We start from the raw sequence: 18,346 nt of genomic DNA, 5'->3' as shown, positions 1-18,346 counted from the left end.
CTAAATTGGGCCTTAATTGGAAAAAACGAATTGGGTGTTGAGTGGCCCCTCTGCTCCCCTCAACGGCCATTGGCCAGCGCCTCTGTCTTGCTGAAGACCTCGCATGCTCGCACCCCAATGTCAAGTGGGTGCACTCACTTCTACATCAGGCTGCTCGCCCGACCAAGCACCAGAAACCTGTCTGAGGCTTTACACCTTCAATCAATGAAAGTTCGGAAACTTTACACCAATTCAGGAGATCCGTGTCTGAACTGCTCTAAGTCTCCATCAGCTCTCAACGTCCACCAATCAGAGCCAACGTTCTTCTGTATAGAGCTCATTCAAATTTATTGAGTCTATCAACAACTTTAGAGCTACCAAGGTTCCGATTGGTGTTCCCTCCGCAACAGTCACCTCGCCATCTGGGGGCCCCCTGGGGCTTCCCCCCCCCCCCCTCCCCCCCAACCCCACCATTGGCCGGGGACCTACTGAAAGTCCACCTCTGGTCTCACTATTTAATTGCAGGGAATAATATATTGCTAAAAATTGCAAAAAAATAGTTTTCCAAGCATTACAAGGTACTCGTTATTTTTTTCTCTGCCGATTTTTATTTTCACGGTCCTTTTTCGGACACACAAACCACCTGCAGTACCCTCGCCGACCATTGGAGGCTGGAAACGACTGACAGGGAGGTGCACGGTGGCTGCAAGAAGTGGGAGAAGTCCTCGGAAAGTTGATATTGTGCTGTGATTTATTTCAGGGTCCAATCAACTAAATAGAACAACAGAAATTAACTGAGGGGCGAATTAAAAGGGGCCACTCCTGGTCGGGGCACTGCCCATAAATAACAAAGGGCAATGGAAACTTATCAACATCAAATCAAAATGTGATGAGGGGTTGATATGACCATAAGACATAGGAGCAGAATTAGGCCACTCGGCCCATCGAGTCTGCTCCGCCATTCAATCATGGCTGATATTTTCTCATCTCCATTCTCCTGCCTTCTCACCATAACCCTTGATCCCCTTACTAATCAAGAACCTATCTATCTCTGTCTTAAAGACACTCAATGACACTCCACAGCCTTCTGCGGCAAAAGTGTTCCACAGATTCACCACCCTCTGGCTGAAGAAATCCCTCCTCATCTCTGTTTTAAAGGATCATCCCTTTAGTCTGAGATGGTGTCCTCTGATTCTAGCTTTTCTTACAAGTGGAAACATCCTCTCCACATCCACTCTATCCAGGCCGTGCAGTATCCTGTAAGTTTCAATAAGACCCCCCTCATCCTTCTAAATTCCAACGAGTACAGACCCAAAGCCCTCAACCGTTCCTCATACGACAAGTTCTTCATTCCAGGGATCATTCTCGTGAACCTCCTCTGGACCCTTTCCAAGGCCAGTACATCCTTCCTAGATACGGGGCCCAAAACTGCTCACAATACTCCAAATAGGGTATGACCAGAGCCTTATACAGCCTCAGAAGTACATCCCTGGTCTTGTATTCTAGCCCTCTTGACATGAATGCGAACATTGCATTTGCCTTCTTAACTGCTGACTGAACCTGCACGTTAACCTTAAGAGAATTGAGAACAAGGGGCGGGATTCTCCCAGCCCGGTCTGGAGAATCCCCGCAACCGGGCCACGCTGCCCCGACGCCGGCTCCGCGGAGAACTGCCGCCATGGGCGCCGGTCGCTGTACCAGGCCGGGCCGATTCTCCGGCCCGGATGAGCCGAGCGGCCGCTCTAAAAAGGCAGAGTCCCACCGCCGCTGTCCACACCTGGTCGCAGCTGGCGGGAACTCTGCGCGCAGGGTCGGGGGGCAGCCTGTGTGGGGGGGGGCTCCGACCCCCGGAGGGGGGGGGGGGGGGACCTCCGATGGGGCCTGGTCTGTGAGCGGGGCCCACCAATCGGCGGGCCGGCCTCTCGCTCCCTGGGCCTATTTGCTTCCGCGCCGGCCCCTGAACTCCCGCGCCATGTTGCGTCGGGGCCGGCACGTTGAGGGAGGCCACCGCGCCCCGTCCCCCACCTCACTCCCGTTCACTGGCCGACTTAAACTGGCCAATGTGGAGGCCCCTCCCACTTCTGCTTTGCCCAGCACAGGACCTTCACCTTCACACTGTACCTACGGAAACAAACAGTTACTACTCTTGGCGGCTAACTCACCTTTACTATAGGCCTCCACGACCTATGAGCCCGATCCAGTTCGTATCGAGAGGGATCGTCCCTATCCCCCAAAAGCTCTACCAACATCGTGGCAAAATACTCCGTCGGCCTCGGGCCTCCCACCCCTTCGGGCAAACCCACGATCCTCAGATTCTGCCGCCTGGATCTGTTTTCCGGGTCTTCCATTTTGGCTCGTGGACCTTTGTTGATCTCTATCACTCTCTGCAGCTCCTTCCTCATCGAGGTGAGTTGATCACTGTGCTGCGATAATGCCTCTTCCACTTCCTTCAGTGTCTCCCCCTGCTCCCACACCTCCGTCGCTGCGCTTGATACCGCCGCCCTCACCGGGGCAATCGCCTCCTCCACCAGCACTTTCAATACCGCCCCCATCTCCTTCTTCATCGCTTCCATGTGCTTTGTGAACTGTTTTTCAAGTTCCACGGCCATCACCTTGGTCATTTCTTCTGCCGTGAGCAATGCAGCCTTCCCTGGCGTCTCAGCCTCCACTTTCCTAGCAGTCCCCGCGCTGATCTTTCCACTCCCTGGCGGACTTCCATTAACCACTTTTTTCACAGCCGTTTTTTCCCCCAACTTGGACATCTCTCCTCACTGTGCCTTCTTACAGCTCTTTCAGCCTCCGTTGCCCCTGGGACCAGGCGTTAAGACCCCGAAAATTCCGTTCCCAAACGGGAGCCCTCCAGTGTGCGGCTGCCTCCCGCCCGGCGTCACCGGAAGTCTCCGGCTCCATCCCTTCTTAAACAGCGGTGTTACATTAGCCACTTTCCAGTCCTCTGGGACCCTTCCTGCCTCCAGTGATTCCTGAAAGATCACCACAATGCCTCCACCATTTCCTCAGCTACCTCTTTTAGGACCCTGGGGTGTAGACTATCCGGTCCAGGTGACTTATCCACCTTCAGACCTTTCAGTTTCCCCAGAACCTTCTCCTTAGTAATGGTCACTGCACTCACCTCTGCCCCCTGATTCTCCTGGTGCTCTGGCATCCCACTGGTGTCTTCTACCGTGAAGACTGATGATAAAACAATCCAATGCCCTGTGGTGCCCACGGAATGCTCCCTGTCCAGAGATACCCGGCTTCAGAAGAGGAACAGGCAGTCCGGCCAGACGAGAACTTTGGTTGCCAGCTGCCTGGATGTGTTAATGGAGAGTTTCACCAGCCCCTGGAGCAGATTCATGAGGAGGCCCTCGGCCTTCCCAGCCCTCTCCGCACTGGGTAAGTTTGCTTTGAGAAATCTGTTGGTTGCAGGCAACACAAATAGATAAATAAATACATTAGTGCCCATTAACAAGCACCCGGGTTTTCTGGAAATGTATCGGAGGTCTTAATATTGCACACAGAGAAAAGGAGTAACATCCCTTATCCACAGAAGAAACTGGAGGAATTGAGAGAGCTGGTGGTGAGGGAGAGCTGGGTGTGCGTGTTGAACCTAACACCGTGCTTCCAGATGATCCGCCAAGGAGCAGCAGGTTGGTCAAAAAGAGGGGGCCAAGGATCGATCCATGAATATGTAACCACAAAACTACCTCCAAGACCTGGAAGATTACTCCCAGTAGACAATACAAACTTCAGGAAATCCCCAAAAGCAATTACACTAACTGCCGGAAGAAATAATCCAGCAACTAACCTGTTGGTCTTTCACGGTCCCTTTAAATAGCACTGGTAGGGAATCAGCTATTCCTTTTTAAAAAAAAAAAAATTTAGAGTGCCCAATTCATTTTTCCCAATTAAGGGACAATTTAGCGTGGCCAATCGACCTACCCTGCACATCTTTGGACTGTGGGGACGAAATCCACGCAAACACGGGGAGAATGTGCAAACTCCACATGGACCCAGATCCGGGATCGAACCTGGGACCTCGGCGTTGTGAGGCAGCAGTGCTAACCACTGCACCACCATGCTGCCCCTAAAACATCTTTTCCTAAAATAGCAGATGCTGGAAATCTAAAATAAAAACAGAAAACGCTGGGAATATCCTGCACTTCTGTCTGTGGCGAGAGAAAGTGACCGCATGACTTTTTCATTTATCCCATTTTGTTCCACCTTGGGAGGTCAATGCAGGGCAGTGAATGGATTGTGGACTTTGCAACTGGCAGCAGGGATGTCAAATCAGCATTGCACTCAGATCTGCGTTGTTATCTCACCACCACATGTCCTGTCGCCGGCTATGTCCTCACAAATCCCTTAACCAGGATTGTATCCTTTGCACTTCCCTTTGGGCGTGCAAGTGCACATTCCACACCCCAATTTTGATCCTTATTGATCACGTAGCACTTAAAACCCAGGTTCCCGCTGAACCAGAGAGTCACAATGTTCAAAGGTACAGCTTCCAGAGACACGTCAAGTAATGGTCCAGATAGACAATGTCCAGTGTCAGAGTGAAAGGCACAAAGTACATTAAGGCTCAGAGGGAGAAGGGTCAATGTCCAGAGACAATGTTCAGAGAGAGAGAGAGAGAGGTCAATGGCCAGAGAGGTCAATGGCCAGAGAGGAGCTAATGTCCAGAGAAAGAGGGGGCAATGTCCAGAGATTGTGCCCAGAGAGAGGTCAATGTCCAGAGAGGGATCAGTGTCCAGAGAGAGGGGCCAGTGTCCAGAGAGAGGGGCCAGTGTCCAGAGAGAGGGGTCAGTGTCCAGAGAGAATGGTAGCCATGATGAGAGAATGGGGTCAATGGCCGGAAGGTTTTCCTGCTGACCGGCTCGGGAGGCTGTTTAAACAGAAATTGGGTTGGGCAGGAAGACGCTTCGCTGCTGGCTCTGAGCGGGACGGCGGCGACCTCACCATCATGGCGGCAGCGCCGTGACCGTCACGTGACGCCAACGCCGTAAAGTGAGGTGGCCAGGCCGCGGTAAAGTGTCGCGCGGTTGCTATGGTTTCCACGCGGTCAGTGAGTGCGCGGCCCGGCGGGAGGTAACGGCGATTCGGCTGCGGCTTCTTCGCGAAAGCAGAGAGAGAGAGAGAGAGATAGCGGGATGGACAACTCGGGCACCGGGGGAGGGCTGCGCGCTGGTTTCGGCCTCTTCAGCGGCGGCGGAGGAGCCGCCCCGGTCCCGGACTATTCTCAGCCCGACCTTTCCCGTGTCCCCTGTGAGTACGACAGCGAGGCCTGGCTGACTAGGCCGCACGGCACCTAGCAGACACAACTAACCAGTATTACTAGTTATAACAAACCCGCCTTACTCTCACTAGTGTAACTCGGGACACTAGTAGTACGGTTGGTATAATGTGTGACACTCTAGTGAAACGTGTGATACTCCAATATTATAACTAGTGAAATGTGGCATGTTAATATAACTAGTGAAACATGTGACACGCTAGTATAACTCGTGAAATGTGTGACGCCAGTGTCATAACTAGTGAAACGTGTGACACGCTTTTATAACTAATGACATGTGTGATGCCAGTGTCATAACTAGTGAAACCTGTGATATGCCAATGTTATAACTGGTGAAAAGTGTGACATGCTAGTATAACTAGTGAAACATCTGGTACACCAGTGTTGTAACTAGTGAAACATATGAACTGTCAGTGTCATAACTAGTGAAACATGTGAAATGGTAGTGCTGTAACTAGTGAAACTTGTGAAATGCCAGTGTTGTAACTCGTGAAATGCCAGTGTCGTAACTAGTGAAACGTGTGAACCGCCAGTGTTGTAACTAGTGAAATGTGTGAAACGCCAGTGTTGTAACTAGTGAAACGTGTGAACCGCCAGTGTTGTAACTAGTGAAATGCCAGTGTTGTAACTAATGAAATGCCAGTGTTGTAACTAGTGAAACGTGTGCAATGCCAGTGTTGTAGCTAGTGAAATGTGTGACATGCCAACGTTGTAACTAGTGTGCATGGATCTCACCCCCACCGCCCAAAGATGTACAGGCTATGTGGATTGGCCATGCTAAATTGCCCCTTTAAAAATTGTTAAAATAGTATATCTAGTGAAATGCGACTGTAACCTTCAAATACTCCAGTAGGATAACTTGTGGTGCTCTAGAAAATTGACTTGTTATACTTTTGTAGCATAACTTGTGATGCTCAAGTGGCATAACTAGTATAACCTGATGCTCGATTAAGATAAGTTAATACCTGTGGTAGTACAGTAACAGTGTTCTGGAGGATTACAAAAAGCCTTTCCTGATAAGTTGCACATGAGGTTATTATGCAACATTAGGATTCATGGAGTTGGGCGTAATGTTCACATGGATTGAGGATTTGCCACCAGATCTGGAACTATATTCATAGAATTTACAGTACAGAAAGAGGCCATTTGGCCCATTGAGTACACCAACTCTTTGAAAGAGCACCCTACCCAAGCCCACACCCCCACCCAACACTGAGGGAAATTTTGGACACTAAGGGCAATTTATCACGGCCAATCCACCTAACCTGCACATCTTTGGACTGTGGGAGGAAACCGGAGCACCCGGAGGAAACCCACGCACACATGGGGAGAATGTGCAGACTCTGCAGACAGTGATCCAAGCCGGGAATCGAACCTGGGTCCTGGGGCTGTAAAGCAATTGTGCTAACCACTGTGTTACCGTGCTGCCCGGTATATTGTGGTTCCTTCACTGGATGAAAGCAAATTACTGCAGATGCTGGAATCTGAAACCAAAAGCTTTGACAAAGGGTCATCTGGACTCAAAACTTTAGCTCTTCTCTCCCTACAGATGCTGCCAGACCTGATGAGATTTTCCAGCATTTTCTTCTTTGTGGTTCCTTCACTGTTGCTGGGTCAAAATCCTGGAACTCCGTCCCTGGACTGCAATAGTTCAAGAAGGCATCTCACCACTACCTTCTCTAAGACGATTAGGGATGGGCAACAAATGCTGGCCTAGCCTGCAATGGACACATCCTGCGAAAGAGTTTTAAAAAGGTGGAAAACCGAGTAGAAAGGATTAGAACATAGAACATAGAACAATACAGCGCAGTACAGGCCCTTCGGCCCACGATGTTGCACCAAAACAAAAGCCATCTAACCTACACTATGCCATTATCATCCATATGTTTATCCAATAAACTTTTAAATGCCCTCAATGTTGGCGAGTTCACTACTGTAGCAGGTAGGGCATTCCACGGCCTCACTACTCTTTGCGTAAAGAACCTACCTCTGACCTCTGTCCTGTATCTATTACCCCTCAGTTTAAAGCTATGTCCCCTCGTGCCAGCCATTTCCATCCGCGGGAGAAGGCTCTCACTGTCCACCCTATCTAACCCCCTGATCATTTTGTATGCCTCTATTAAGTCTCCTCTTAACCTTCTTCTCTCCAATGAAAACCTCAAGTCCATCAACCTTTCCTCATAAGATTTTCCCTCCATACCAGGCAACATCCTGGTAAATCTCCTCTGCACCCGCTCCAAAGCCGCCACGTCCTTCCTATAATGCGGTGACCAGAACTGTACGCAATACTCCAAATGCGGCCGTACCAGAGTTCTGTACAGCTGCAACATGACCTCATGACTCCGGAACTCAATCCCTCTACCAATAAAGGCCAACACTCCATAGGCCTTCTTCACAACCCTATCAACCTGGGTGGCAACTTTCAGGGATCTATGTACATGGACACCTAGATCCCTCTGCTCATCCACACTTTCAAGAACTTTACCATTAGCCAAAAATTCTGCATTCCTGTTATTCCTTCCAAAGTGAATCACCTCACACTTCTCTACATTAAACTCCATTTGCCACCTCTCAGCCCAGCTCTGCAGCTTATCTATATCCCTCTGTAACCTGCTACATCCTTCCACACTATCGACAACACCACCGACTTTAGTATCGTCTGCAAATTTACTCACCCACCCTTCTGATTTGCATTTCATAGCACTGGGCCTCTCAAATGCTTCACGATCAACAAATTATTTTTGAAGTCTATTCATGGCTGTAATGTACAGAATTCAGCAGACAATTTGTGCTCCACACCAGCCACAACAGTGATGTGGCAATGACTAGGAGTTTTGTGTACTGATGTTCCGAATGATAAATATTGACCAGGACACTGGTCGTCTTCAGAATAGTGTCATGTGGTATTTTGCATCCACCCAAGCAAAGACATTGGTTTAAGGTCTCATCATCTCTATTACGCCACACAGTTGTGCATCTCATAGCTGACCAGGAGAGTGATTGGATGTCCAACTGCAAAGTGATTAGAATGTGCACTGAGTTTTTGGTGGGGGTAGTTGGTGGAGGGGCAATGAGGGCTTGTGTTGATGAACTGCCACTTGCATTTATGTATCTTTAAAGACAACAAAACGGTTCAAGGTGTCTTGGTTGGATGTGAGGGAGAAAACTGAACAGTGCACCAAGGTTCTGTCCCTATGGAATCAGTCTGAGGTGGAACCACAGCAAGGGGTATGGAGTTGGTGCTGGAACAGAGAAGGATGGCTTTCCAAATTTAAAAAAAAAAAATTTAGAGTACCCAATTCATTTTTTTCAATTAAGGGGCAATTTAGAATGGCGAATCCACCTACCCTGCACATCTTTGGGTTGTGGGGACGAAAACCCACACAGACACGGGGAGAATGTGCAAACTCCACACAGACAGTAACCCAGAGCCGGGATCGAACCTGGGATCTCGGTTCTGTTGCTAACCACTGCGCCACCGTGCTGCCCCTTGGCTTTCCAACTTGAAACTGAAGTACTAACAACTGGGGATTTTTATACTGAGATATATAATTACTGGATGGTTAAGTCAATGCTGTACATGGTCAGCACGGTGGCGCAGTGGCTCATGGCGCCGAGGTCCCAGGTTCGATCCCAGCTCTGGGTCACTGTCTGTGTGGAGTTTGCACATTCTCCCCGTGTTTGCGTGGGTTTCGCCCCCACAGCCCAAAGATGTGCAGGGTAGGTGGATTGGCAACACTAAATTGCCCCTTAATTGGAAAAAATTAATTGGGTACTCTAAATTTATTTTTAAAAGTCAATGCTGTTCAGGCTCTCAAGGACTTGCGCTGTGCGGAAGTGGAGTAATTATAATCTTTATTGTCACAAGTAGGCTTACATTAACACTGCAATGAAGTTACTGTGAAAAGCCCCGAGTCGCCACATTCTGGCAACTGTTCGGGTACACAGAGGGAGAATTCAGAATGTCCAAATTACCTAACAAGTATGTCTTTTGGGACTTGTGGGAGGAAACCGGAGCCCTGGAGGAAACCCACGCAGACACGGGGAGAAAGTGCAAACTCCTGACAGTGGCCCAAGCCGGGAATCGAACCTGGGACTCTGAAGCAACAGTGCTACCGTGCTGCCTCAGAAGTTGCGGGTGTTGTTATTTGGTGGATTGAAAGGAATACTACAGTATTCTGTCTTTCGAGTTCGCATCACTGACTGTATTTGCAAAAATGCACAAGGTCAGTTCTTCGGGATTAGTTTCTCTCCTCTCCCAATTCCAGCACCACGTAGACCAGCTCCATAAGCCATTTGTGGTATCCTTTTAGTTTGGATTCATACCACATTTGGGTTGTGGCAAGGTGATGGATGTTATTTTATTATCTAAACATCACATACAGAGTCTCTCTGAGAAATAGTTTTTCAGGCTCCTTCTAAAAGAATTGCCTGGTGGTCAATTCATCTACCTTCTAGGTCTGAGGAGACTCTAGCCATAATCTGTGTCCCAAGACAGGATAACTTGCAGCATGTTTTAATTGCAGTTGCTTTTGGGCTGAAATTGTTTAAATGGCTGGTACATGCTGACTGCCAGAGGTGAGGTGAGAGTAACTGCCTTTTACTCTGCACTGGTTGGAGTCCTGCCTAGCACCAAACATCCCAGTCCCACAACATTGCTGCTGGAGTTACTCAATAGCGTCCTAGCTGCAACCATCTTCAGCTACATCATCAATGACCTTCACTCCAACACAAGGCCAGAAATGGGGATACTCACTGGAGATTGCACAATTTGTGACTCCCAAGGTACGGAAGGAAGCAGCCCATGTCCACATGTAGCAAGTCATGGACAGCATTCAAGTTTGGGCTGATAAATAGCAAGTAACATTCATGCCACGCAAATGTTAAGAAACAGAAAGGGGTAGTAAACCTTGGTAGGGGCTACTTATAGGCTATCAAACAGTAGTGGTAGTGTGGGGCATGGTATTAATCAGGAGATTATAGAAGCAGGTAGCTTGGGTTGTATAGCAATCATGTTTGAATTCCGTTCACAATAGACCGGATAAACCTAATGAAATGAAAATCACTTATTGTCACAAGTAGGCTTCAAATTGACTTGTTATACTTTTGTAGCATAACTTGTGATGCTCAAGTGGCATAACTAGTATAACCTGACGCTCGATTAAGATAAGTTAATACCTGTGGTAGTACAGCAACAGTGTTCTGGTGGGCTTTCTTAACTGTAGTGTCGGCATGGGAGGACCAGGACAAGTTGTTGGTGATCTGGACACCTAAAAACTTGAAGCTCTCGACCCTTTCTACTTCATTCCCATTGATATAGACAGGGGCATGTTCTCCACTACGCTTCCTGAAGTCGACGACATTCTCCTTCGTTTCGTTGATTTTGAGGGAGAGATTCTTGTCGTTGCACCAGTTCACCAGATTCCTGTATTCTGTACTTTTTTTTAGGGTGTTGCTAACAGAATTGATAAAGGGAAATTAGTAGATAAAGTTTCTATAACGTTCGATACAGGAGGTTGGTTAGCAAAATTAATAGAATAGGGGGTAATATATTTGCATGGATTAAGGTTTGGTTAACAGACCAAAAACAGTGTAGGAATAAACAGGTCATTCTCGCGTTGGCAGGCTGCGAAAGTGTAGATGTACAAAGGGTATCCTCGTCAATAAGTCATCAAAAGCTAACCTGAAGGTGCAGCAAGCAATTAGGAAAGTTAATATAAACAGAAAATGCTGGATAAACTCGGGTCTGGCAGCATCTGTGGAGAGAGAAACCAAGACATGACTCTTCAGAACAAAGACATTGAAGTGGATGATCCGACATGATCATATTGAATGGTGGAGCAGGCTTGATCAGCTGAATGGCCTACCAATGTTGCTATATTCCCCATGTCATGTGAGAGTACCTTTTAGAAATGAGTGTTTAGGAAATGTACCTTTAAGAAATGGGTGTTTATCAGTGATGTCAGTGTGGGTGGAGCTGGGCTGTCTGTCAGCTTTTTACTTTCGTTTTAGGCTTTTTGCTGGAGGGTGTGTTGTAGTTTCGTTTTCAGAGCTGGATAGCTGCAGTCACAGCCAGAAGGTGAATGAGTCTCTCTCTCTCTAATCTAAAGACTGTAAATCCATCTTTTGGTGATTTAAAACTAATAACTGCTCTCAGTAGTGACTTTAACCTGATGTGCTTCTGTTTATAGTTTTTATTTTTAAAGTCTTATGGATGTTAAACGGACAGCTTAAGGATTACTTAATGTTGTATTCTTTGGGGGTTATATTTGAATTTCTGGTTGCTAAGATGTTCACTATGTTTTAAAAAGGTTAACCTGAGTTGATAGAATAAACATTGTTTTGCTTTAAAAAATACTTTTCCATTTCTGCTGTACCACAATTGTAGAGTAGGCCGTGTGCTCCCCATACCACAATCTATTAAAAGTTGTGGGTCAGGTGAACTCCATGATACACTTTGGTGTTCTCTAAACCCTGGCCCAGAACACCCAAGGGAGAATCTTGACCATCCCATGGCATTACAGTGATTAAATTCCCCACCATCAACATCTTGGGGGTTGTCATTGACCAAAAACTGAACTGGCCCAGCCATATAAATCCTGGTCAGAGAACATAGGAATGCACAAACAGGAGTAAACCATTCAGCCCCTCGAGCCTGACCCGCCATTCAATGAAATCTTGGTTGATCTGTGCCCTAACTCCATACACCTGCCTTTTGCCCATGTCCCTCAATATTTTTGCTTAACAAAAATCTATCTCCGATTTAAAATGCACAACTGATCTCGCTTCAACTGCTATTTGTGGGAGAGAGTTTCAAACCTCTACAATCCTTTGTGTGAACAAGTGCTTCCTAGCCTCTCCCCTGAACAGTCTTGCTCTAATGTTTAAACTATGCCCCCTAGTTTTGGAACCAGTAGAAATAGTTTATCTTTATCTACCCTGTAAATATCCTGTTAATATCTTGAAGGCTTCGATCAGATCATCCTTTAACCTCCTAAATTCTGGTGAAAACAGGACGAATTTGTGTAATCTCTCCTCGTGACTTGGCCCCTGTAGTCCAGATATAATTTTTGTAAACCTCCATTGCACTCCGTGTGGTGGGGATTCTGTGGTAAGAATAACAATAATCGCTTATTGTCACAAGTAGGCTTCAATGAAGTTACTGTGAAAAGCCCCGAGTCATCACATTCCGGCGCCTGTCCGGGGAGGCCGGTACGGGAATTGAACCGTGCTGCTGGCATTGTTCTGCATTGCAAGGCAGTTGTTTAGCTCGCCACCTGACTCCTCAAAGACCGGCAGCAGTGTGAACCACCTTCAAGGTGCACTGCAGAAAATCGCCAAGCCTCCTTCAACGGCACCTTGCAACCCCACAACCTCTGCCACCCAGAAGGACAAGGGCAGCAGATGAATGGGAAAGCCATAACCTGCAAGCTCTCCTCCGAGCCACACACATCCAGAGTTGGATGTTCCTTCATTGTCACTGGGACAAAATCCTGGAACGCCGGTGACTTTGGAAGATCTGTCGGGTTGGCCAGCAAAAAAACTGCTTCACACTGGCACCCAGAAAAAGCATGCTTCACTCCGACCTGCCCAGGGTTGGTTTGTTGTTGGTGCTGGGGATTTTGTTGCATATTGCCACAGTGGCAGGATAGTGTCCCAGTTTGTCATCGGGTTATCTTATTTGGCAATATAACTTGTACTTTTACTTGGAAGTACTCCCATGTATGTAGAAGTGCGTGCCCACTCGCTATTGTTAGAGGATAGGACTCGAGGAAATCAGTGTGACACTGTTGAATTTTGCCAAGTGTTTCTATGCTCCCTGTGGCTGTGGTTTTGCATACCATCCATTATCATTAATGCCGCCTCCAGCCGAATCTTTAAAGCAAACTAACGAGATGTAAATCTCCTGATTTCTAAATGCACAGATCTGCCTCGTTGGGGAAGGAGCTACTTTCTGCAGCTTATTTGCTTCACGATTATCACTGAATCCTGAATTGCAGCTTGTAATAAGTGGGTAGTAAGGTGGTTTCTGCTGCCACTTAAATTATCTAGCAACCTCAAACTGTAGCATGTGGCACGGGTGTCAATTTCCGCGCACTGCCGATGGTGGCAGGTGATGCACAAATGACCACCCATCTGGACTGGACTGGATCTCCCACAGTGCAGAAGGAAATGTCCATTTGGTGCTGAGCCTGCCATCTGTCCGGCCGTTTCCAATACTGCGCAGTGCAGCAATCTATTCTGCTGACTACCTTATCCCTGCTGGGTCGTCTGACTGTTAAAACTTCTTTTTAAGATAGCTCTAATCCTGCTTCACTTCAACAGATCTTTCTAACAAATCGCCTATTCCTGCTACGTAGTGCCTCGGTGAGAATTGCCGGAGCTTTTTCTTTTTTAAAAAAAAATGTTATCAAAGCCAGTGCGCAGAGTGGAGAGGGCAAACCCGTAATCCATCTCATTGATGGCTCCAAAAAACAATTAAAATTGAAGCCACAAGGGAGACGTACAAAATCCAAGCTGACAAGAAAAGACATCGCACCTCACCTTGGGCTTGATCCAAAGCTTGGTCCTAGCCAAAAGGCCGAGAAGCGATGATGGAGCTTTTTCACTGAACTATATTTTTAACAAACTTGCTCCCCTTGTGACTGCCTTTGCCCTCCACCATGAATGCCATCTCTGACCCAGGCTGCATGTTGATTACCTGAGTGTGCTTCATTCCCCGTGCGTTTAATATATTTCTGGTGAATTTCTTTCCAAATGAGATCGGGAAATGGGACAAGACTCGCAAGTCAAGTGTGTAGTATGGTTAAGGTACAGCATAAAGCTCCCTTTACATTGTGCCAACAGTGTACATTATTACTACTGCCTGAACTGTGCCATCCTCCCCCTACTGTATCATTATGTTGTTTCAATCACAGCTGTTCTTGTGATCTCTCTGATGGAGATTGCCATATTGTTGGGTTATTTTTTGCTGTGGACTCTTACCCATCTTACCCAGTACAGTCCCAGTCTACTCAACCTCTCGTCATAATCTAATCCCCTCAACTCTGGGATCAACCTAGTGAATCTCCTCTGCACTCCCTCCAGTGCCAATATGTCCTTTCTCAGGTAAGGAGACCAAAACTGAACACACTACTCCAGATGCGGCCTCACCAATACCCTTTGGGTAAACACCTCTTGTGACACTGTGGCTAAAGTGGGTAGCTGGGAACTGTGCAAAAGATTAGGGAGGTTATGCTGCAATTGTATAAGATGTTAGTGAGGCCACACCTGGAGTATTGTGTTCAGTTTTGGTCTCCTTACTTGAGAAAGGACATACTGGCACTGGAGGGTGTGCAGGGGAGATTCACTAGGTTAATCCCAGAGCTGAAGGGGTTGGATTACAAGGAGAGGTTGAGTAGACTGGGACTGTACTCGTTGGAATTTAGAAGGATGAGGGGGAATCTTATAGAAACATATAAAATTATGAAGGGAATAGATAGGATAGATGCGGGCAGGTTGTTTCCACTGGTGGGTGAAAGCAGAACTAGGGGGCATAGCCTCAAAATAAGGGGAAGTAGATTTAGGACTGAGTTTAGGAGGAACTTCTTCGCCCAAAGGGTTGTGAATCTATGGAATACTGCCCAGTGAAGCAGTAGAGGCTCCTTCATTAAATGTTTTTAAGATAAAGATAGTTAGTTTTTGGAAGAATAAAGGGATTAAGGGTTATGGTGTTCGGGCTGGAAAGTGGAGCTGAGTCCATAAAAGATCAGCCATGATCTCATTGAATGGCGGAGCAGGCTCGAGGGGCCAGATGGCCTACTCCTGCTCCTAGTTCTTATGTTCTGATGAAAGAAAGAAACTAGTGTGTTGGGGGGTGTTGCTGTAAGATGCAACAAAGACAAAGGATGTTACTGATGTTAAATTCCATCTTTGTTGTTTTCAGTAACTGGAATGAGCCCCTTGTCTCCATATCTGAACCTTGATCCTCGATATTTGATCCAGGTGAGTAGAAAATGTTTTTCTTCTTTAAATCATTCAGGGCTCCATATAGATAGTTGGGATAAGACTGGATGTAATCTTTCATGGCTGAGGTGGAAGACCTTCTGATTTTTTAATCAGATCAATCGACTGGTTAGATGGCATAACACTGATCTATCCTCAAGAGGCTTCAGAAGAGATTTGCCAGAATGGTTCGAGGAATGGAGGAACTTTAAGGTTAGGTTGAAGAAGCTGGGGTTGTTCTCCTTGGAGCAAGGGAGATTGAGGGATGATTTGATGGAGGCTTACAAAATTGACCGATTTGCATACGGTAGGCAAGAAAATGTTCTTCCAATTAACTGATCTTACAGTGATTATGGGGCACAGATTTAAGATTTTGGGCAAGAGATGGGTGAAGCCAGACGATGTGAAAAGAGGTTTTGTACGCAATGAGCCATACCCTGGATCTTTCTGCCTACGAGGGTGGTGGAAGCAGAGACGATCAATAATTTCAAAAGGAAATTGGATGGACACCTTGCAGGGAACAGGATTGATTGGATTGCTCTGCAAGGAGCCAACATGGTCTCTATGGGTTGAATGGCCTCCGTATTCTCTGCTCTGTTTCGTTGGGCACAGTAAGAAGTCTTACAACAGGTCCAACAGGTTTGTTTTGAATCACTAGCTTTCGGAGTGCAGCTCCTGCATCAGGTGAAATTTAACCTGATGTTGTAAGACTTCTTACTGTACCTTCCAACGGCGGCATCTCCACATCATGGCTGTTTCATTGAGTCTGTGGAGATTTGGAAATGGGTATTCTGAGTGCTGTTGCCTCATTGATGTATCATAATTAAAACACCCAAATCTGTCAACGTTGGCGACTTGAAATATCTGTACCTTAGTTGGGAGAAAGGATTTAAATTTCATCTATGGTTCCTTAAGCTTTGCAAGATGTATCTATGTTACCTGTGAAAGCATGAGATTGAACTATCCTTTTTTTTCAATAAAGCTTTTTAACAACACAATTTTTTCCCCCTTACAAACAATAACCCCCCCCCCCCCCCCCCCGGTAACAAAATAACACAAAATCGCACTGAGCAAGATATATACATGGTAAAATGGTATATTTACATAGCTTTATACACCGGCTCTCGCCCTCACGTGCCAGTTTCCCCCACCCTCCATGTTATCTCCTGCTCATCCATCCCCTCAAACAATCTCTCGTTCCCCCTCTTTCTCTCTCTCTCTCTCTCTCTCTCTCTCTCTCTCTCTCTCTCTCTTCCCCCCCCCTCCCCCTCTAACGCTCCGTGAGGTAGTCTAGGAACGGTTGCCACCGCCAGTAGAACCCCTGCGCAGACCCTCTCAAGGCAAACTTAATCCTCTCCAGCTTTATGAACCCAGCCATGTCGTTTATCCAGGCCTCCACGCTGGGGGGCTTCGCCTCCTTCCACATTAGCAAGATCCTTCGCCGGGCTACTAGGGACGCAAAGGCCAGAATGCCGGCCTCTTTCGCCTCCTGCACTCCCGGCTCATCCACTACTCCGAATATTGCTCGCCCCCAGCTTGGCTTGACCCGGACTTTCACCACCTGAGATATTGCTCCCGCCACTCCTCTCCAGAACCCCTCCAGTGCCGGGCATGACCAAAACATGTGGACATGGTTCGCCGGACTCCCTGAACACCTTCCACATCTGTCCTCTACCCCAAAGAACCTACTCAACCTCGCCCCCGTCAAGTGCGCTCTGTGAACCACCTTAAATTGTATCAGGCTGAGCCTGGCACACGAGGAGGAGGAATTAACCCTACCCAGGGCATCAGCCCACAAACCTTCCTCGATCTCCTCCCCCAGCTCTTCCTCCCATTTACCCTTCAACTCTTCTGCTAGGGCTTCCCCCTCTTCTTTCATCTCTTGGTGTATTGCCGAAACCTTGCCCTCCCCGACCCATACACCCGAGATCACCCTGTCTTGAATTTCTTGTGCCGGGCGCAACGGGAATTCCCTGACCAGTCGCCTCACAAAAGCCCTCACCTGCATATATCTAAATGCGTTTCCCGGGGGTAACTCAAACTTCTCCAGTGCCCCTAGGCTCGCAAATGTCCCGTCAATGAACAGGTCCCCCATTCTTCTAATCCCCGCCCGATGCCAGCCTTGGAACCCCCCGTCCATCTTCCCCGGGACAAACCGGTGGTTACCCCTAATCGGGGACCACACCGAGACTCCCACTGCACCCCTGTGCCGTCTCCACTGGCCCCAGATCCTTAATGTTGCCGCCACCACCGGTTCGTGGTATACTTCGATGGCGAGAGTGGCAGTGGTGCCGTCACCAACGCCCCCAAGCTCGTTCCTTTACAGGACTCCATCTCCATCCTCTTCCATGCTGCCCCCTCTCCCTCCATAACCCACTTGCGGATCATCGCCACATTTGCTGCCCAGTAGTAGCTCCCTAGGTTTGGCAGCGCCAGCCCTCCTCGGTCCCTACTGCGTTCCAGGAACCCTCTCCTTGCCCTCGGGGTCTTATTCGCCCACACAAACCCCATAATACTCCTACCTACTCTCTTGAAAAAGCCCTTGGTGATCACGATGGGAAGGCACTGAAACACAAACAAAAACCTCGGAAGGACCACCATTTTGACCGACTGCACTCTACCCGCCAACGAGAGCGGAAACATGTCCCATCTTTTGAAGTCCACCTCCATTTGGTCCACCAACCTCGTCAGATTCAATTTGTGTAGGGCCCCCCAACTCCTGGCTATCTGGATCCCCAGATACCGAAAACTCCCCACCGCCCTCCTCAGCGGTAGGTCCCCTGCCTGTAGTACAAAAAGCTCACTCTTCCCTACATTGAGCTTATAGCCCGAGAACTCCCCAAACTCCCTCAGAGTCTGCATGACCTCCACCATCCCCTCCATTGGGTCCGCCACGTACAGCAGCAGGTCATCCGCGTATAGCGACACCCGATGCTCTTCTCCCCCGCGGACCACCCCCCTCCATTTATTAGACTCCCTCAGTGATATGGCCAAGGGTTCGATCGCCAATGCAAACGACAGGGGGCACCCCTGCCTCGTTCCTCGGTACAGCCAAAAGTACTCCGACCTCTGCCGGTTCGTCACCACGCT

The 18,346-nt window shown here is 48.0% G+C and overlaps 1 protein-coding gene across 2 annotated transcripts in view; it reads left to right on the top strand.

The window, feature by feature from the left end:
* Window positions 1-5,032: 5,032 nt before the first annotated feature.
* Window positions 5,033-18,346, top strand: part of LOC140403661 (mitochondrial import inner membrane translocase subunit Tim23-like) — a 49,459-nt gene continuing 36,145 nt past the window's right edge. The window contains exons 1-2 of one of the 2 annotated variants that reach the window (XM_072491815.1): window positions 5,033-5,244; window positions 15,198-15,256. In XM_072491815.1, coding sequence (XP_072347916.1) covers window positions 5,130-5,244; window positions 15,198-15,256 — 174 coding nt within the window. In that variant the 5' untranslated portion in view covers window positions 5,033-5,129. The remainder of the gene's footprint in view (window positions 5,245-15,197; window positions 15,257-18,346) is intronic. The other variant, XM_072491814.1, reaches the window with a different exon arrangement.

Source organism: Scyliorhinus torazame, chromosome 28 (genome assembly GCF_047496885.1).
Source record: "Scyliorhinus torazame isolate Kashiwa2021f chromosome 28, sScyTor2.1, whole genome shotgun sequence".
Taxonomy (NCBI): Eukaryota; Metazoa; Chordata; class Chondrichthyes; order Carcharhiniformes; family Scyliorhinidae; genus Scyliorhinus; species Scyliorhinus torazame.
Note: the sequence above shows the minus strand (reverse complement) of the source record. Positions and strands in the feature narration are given on the sequence as shown.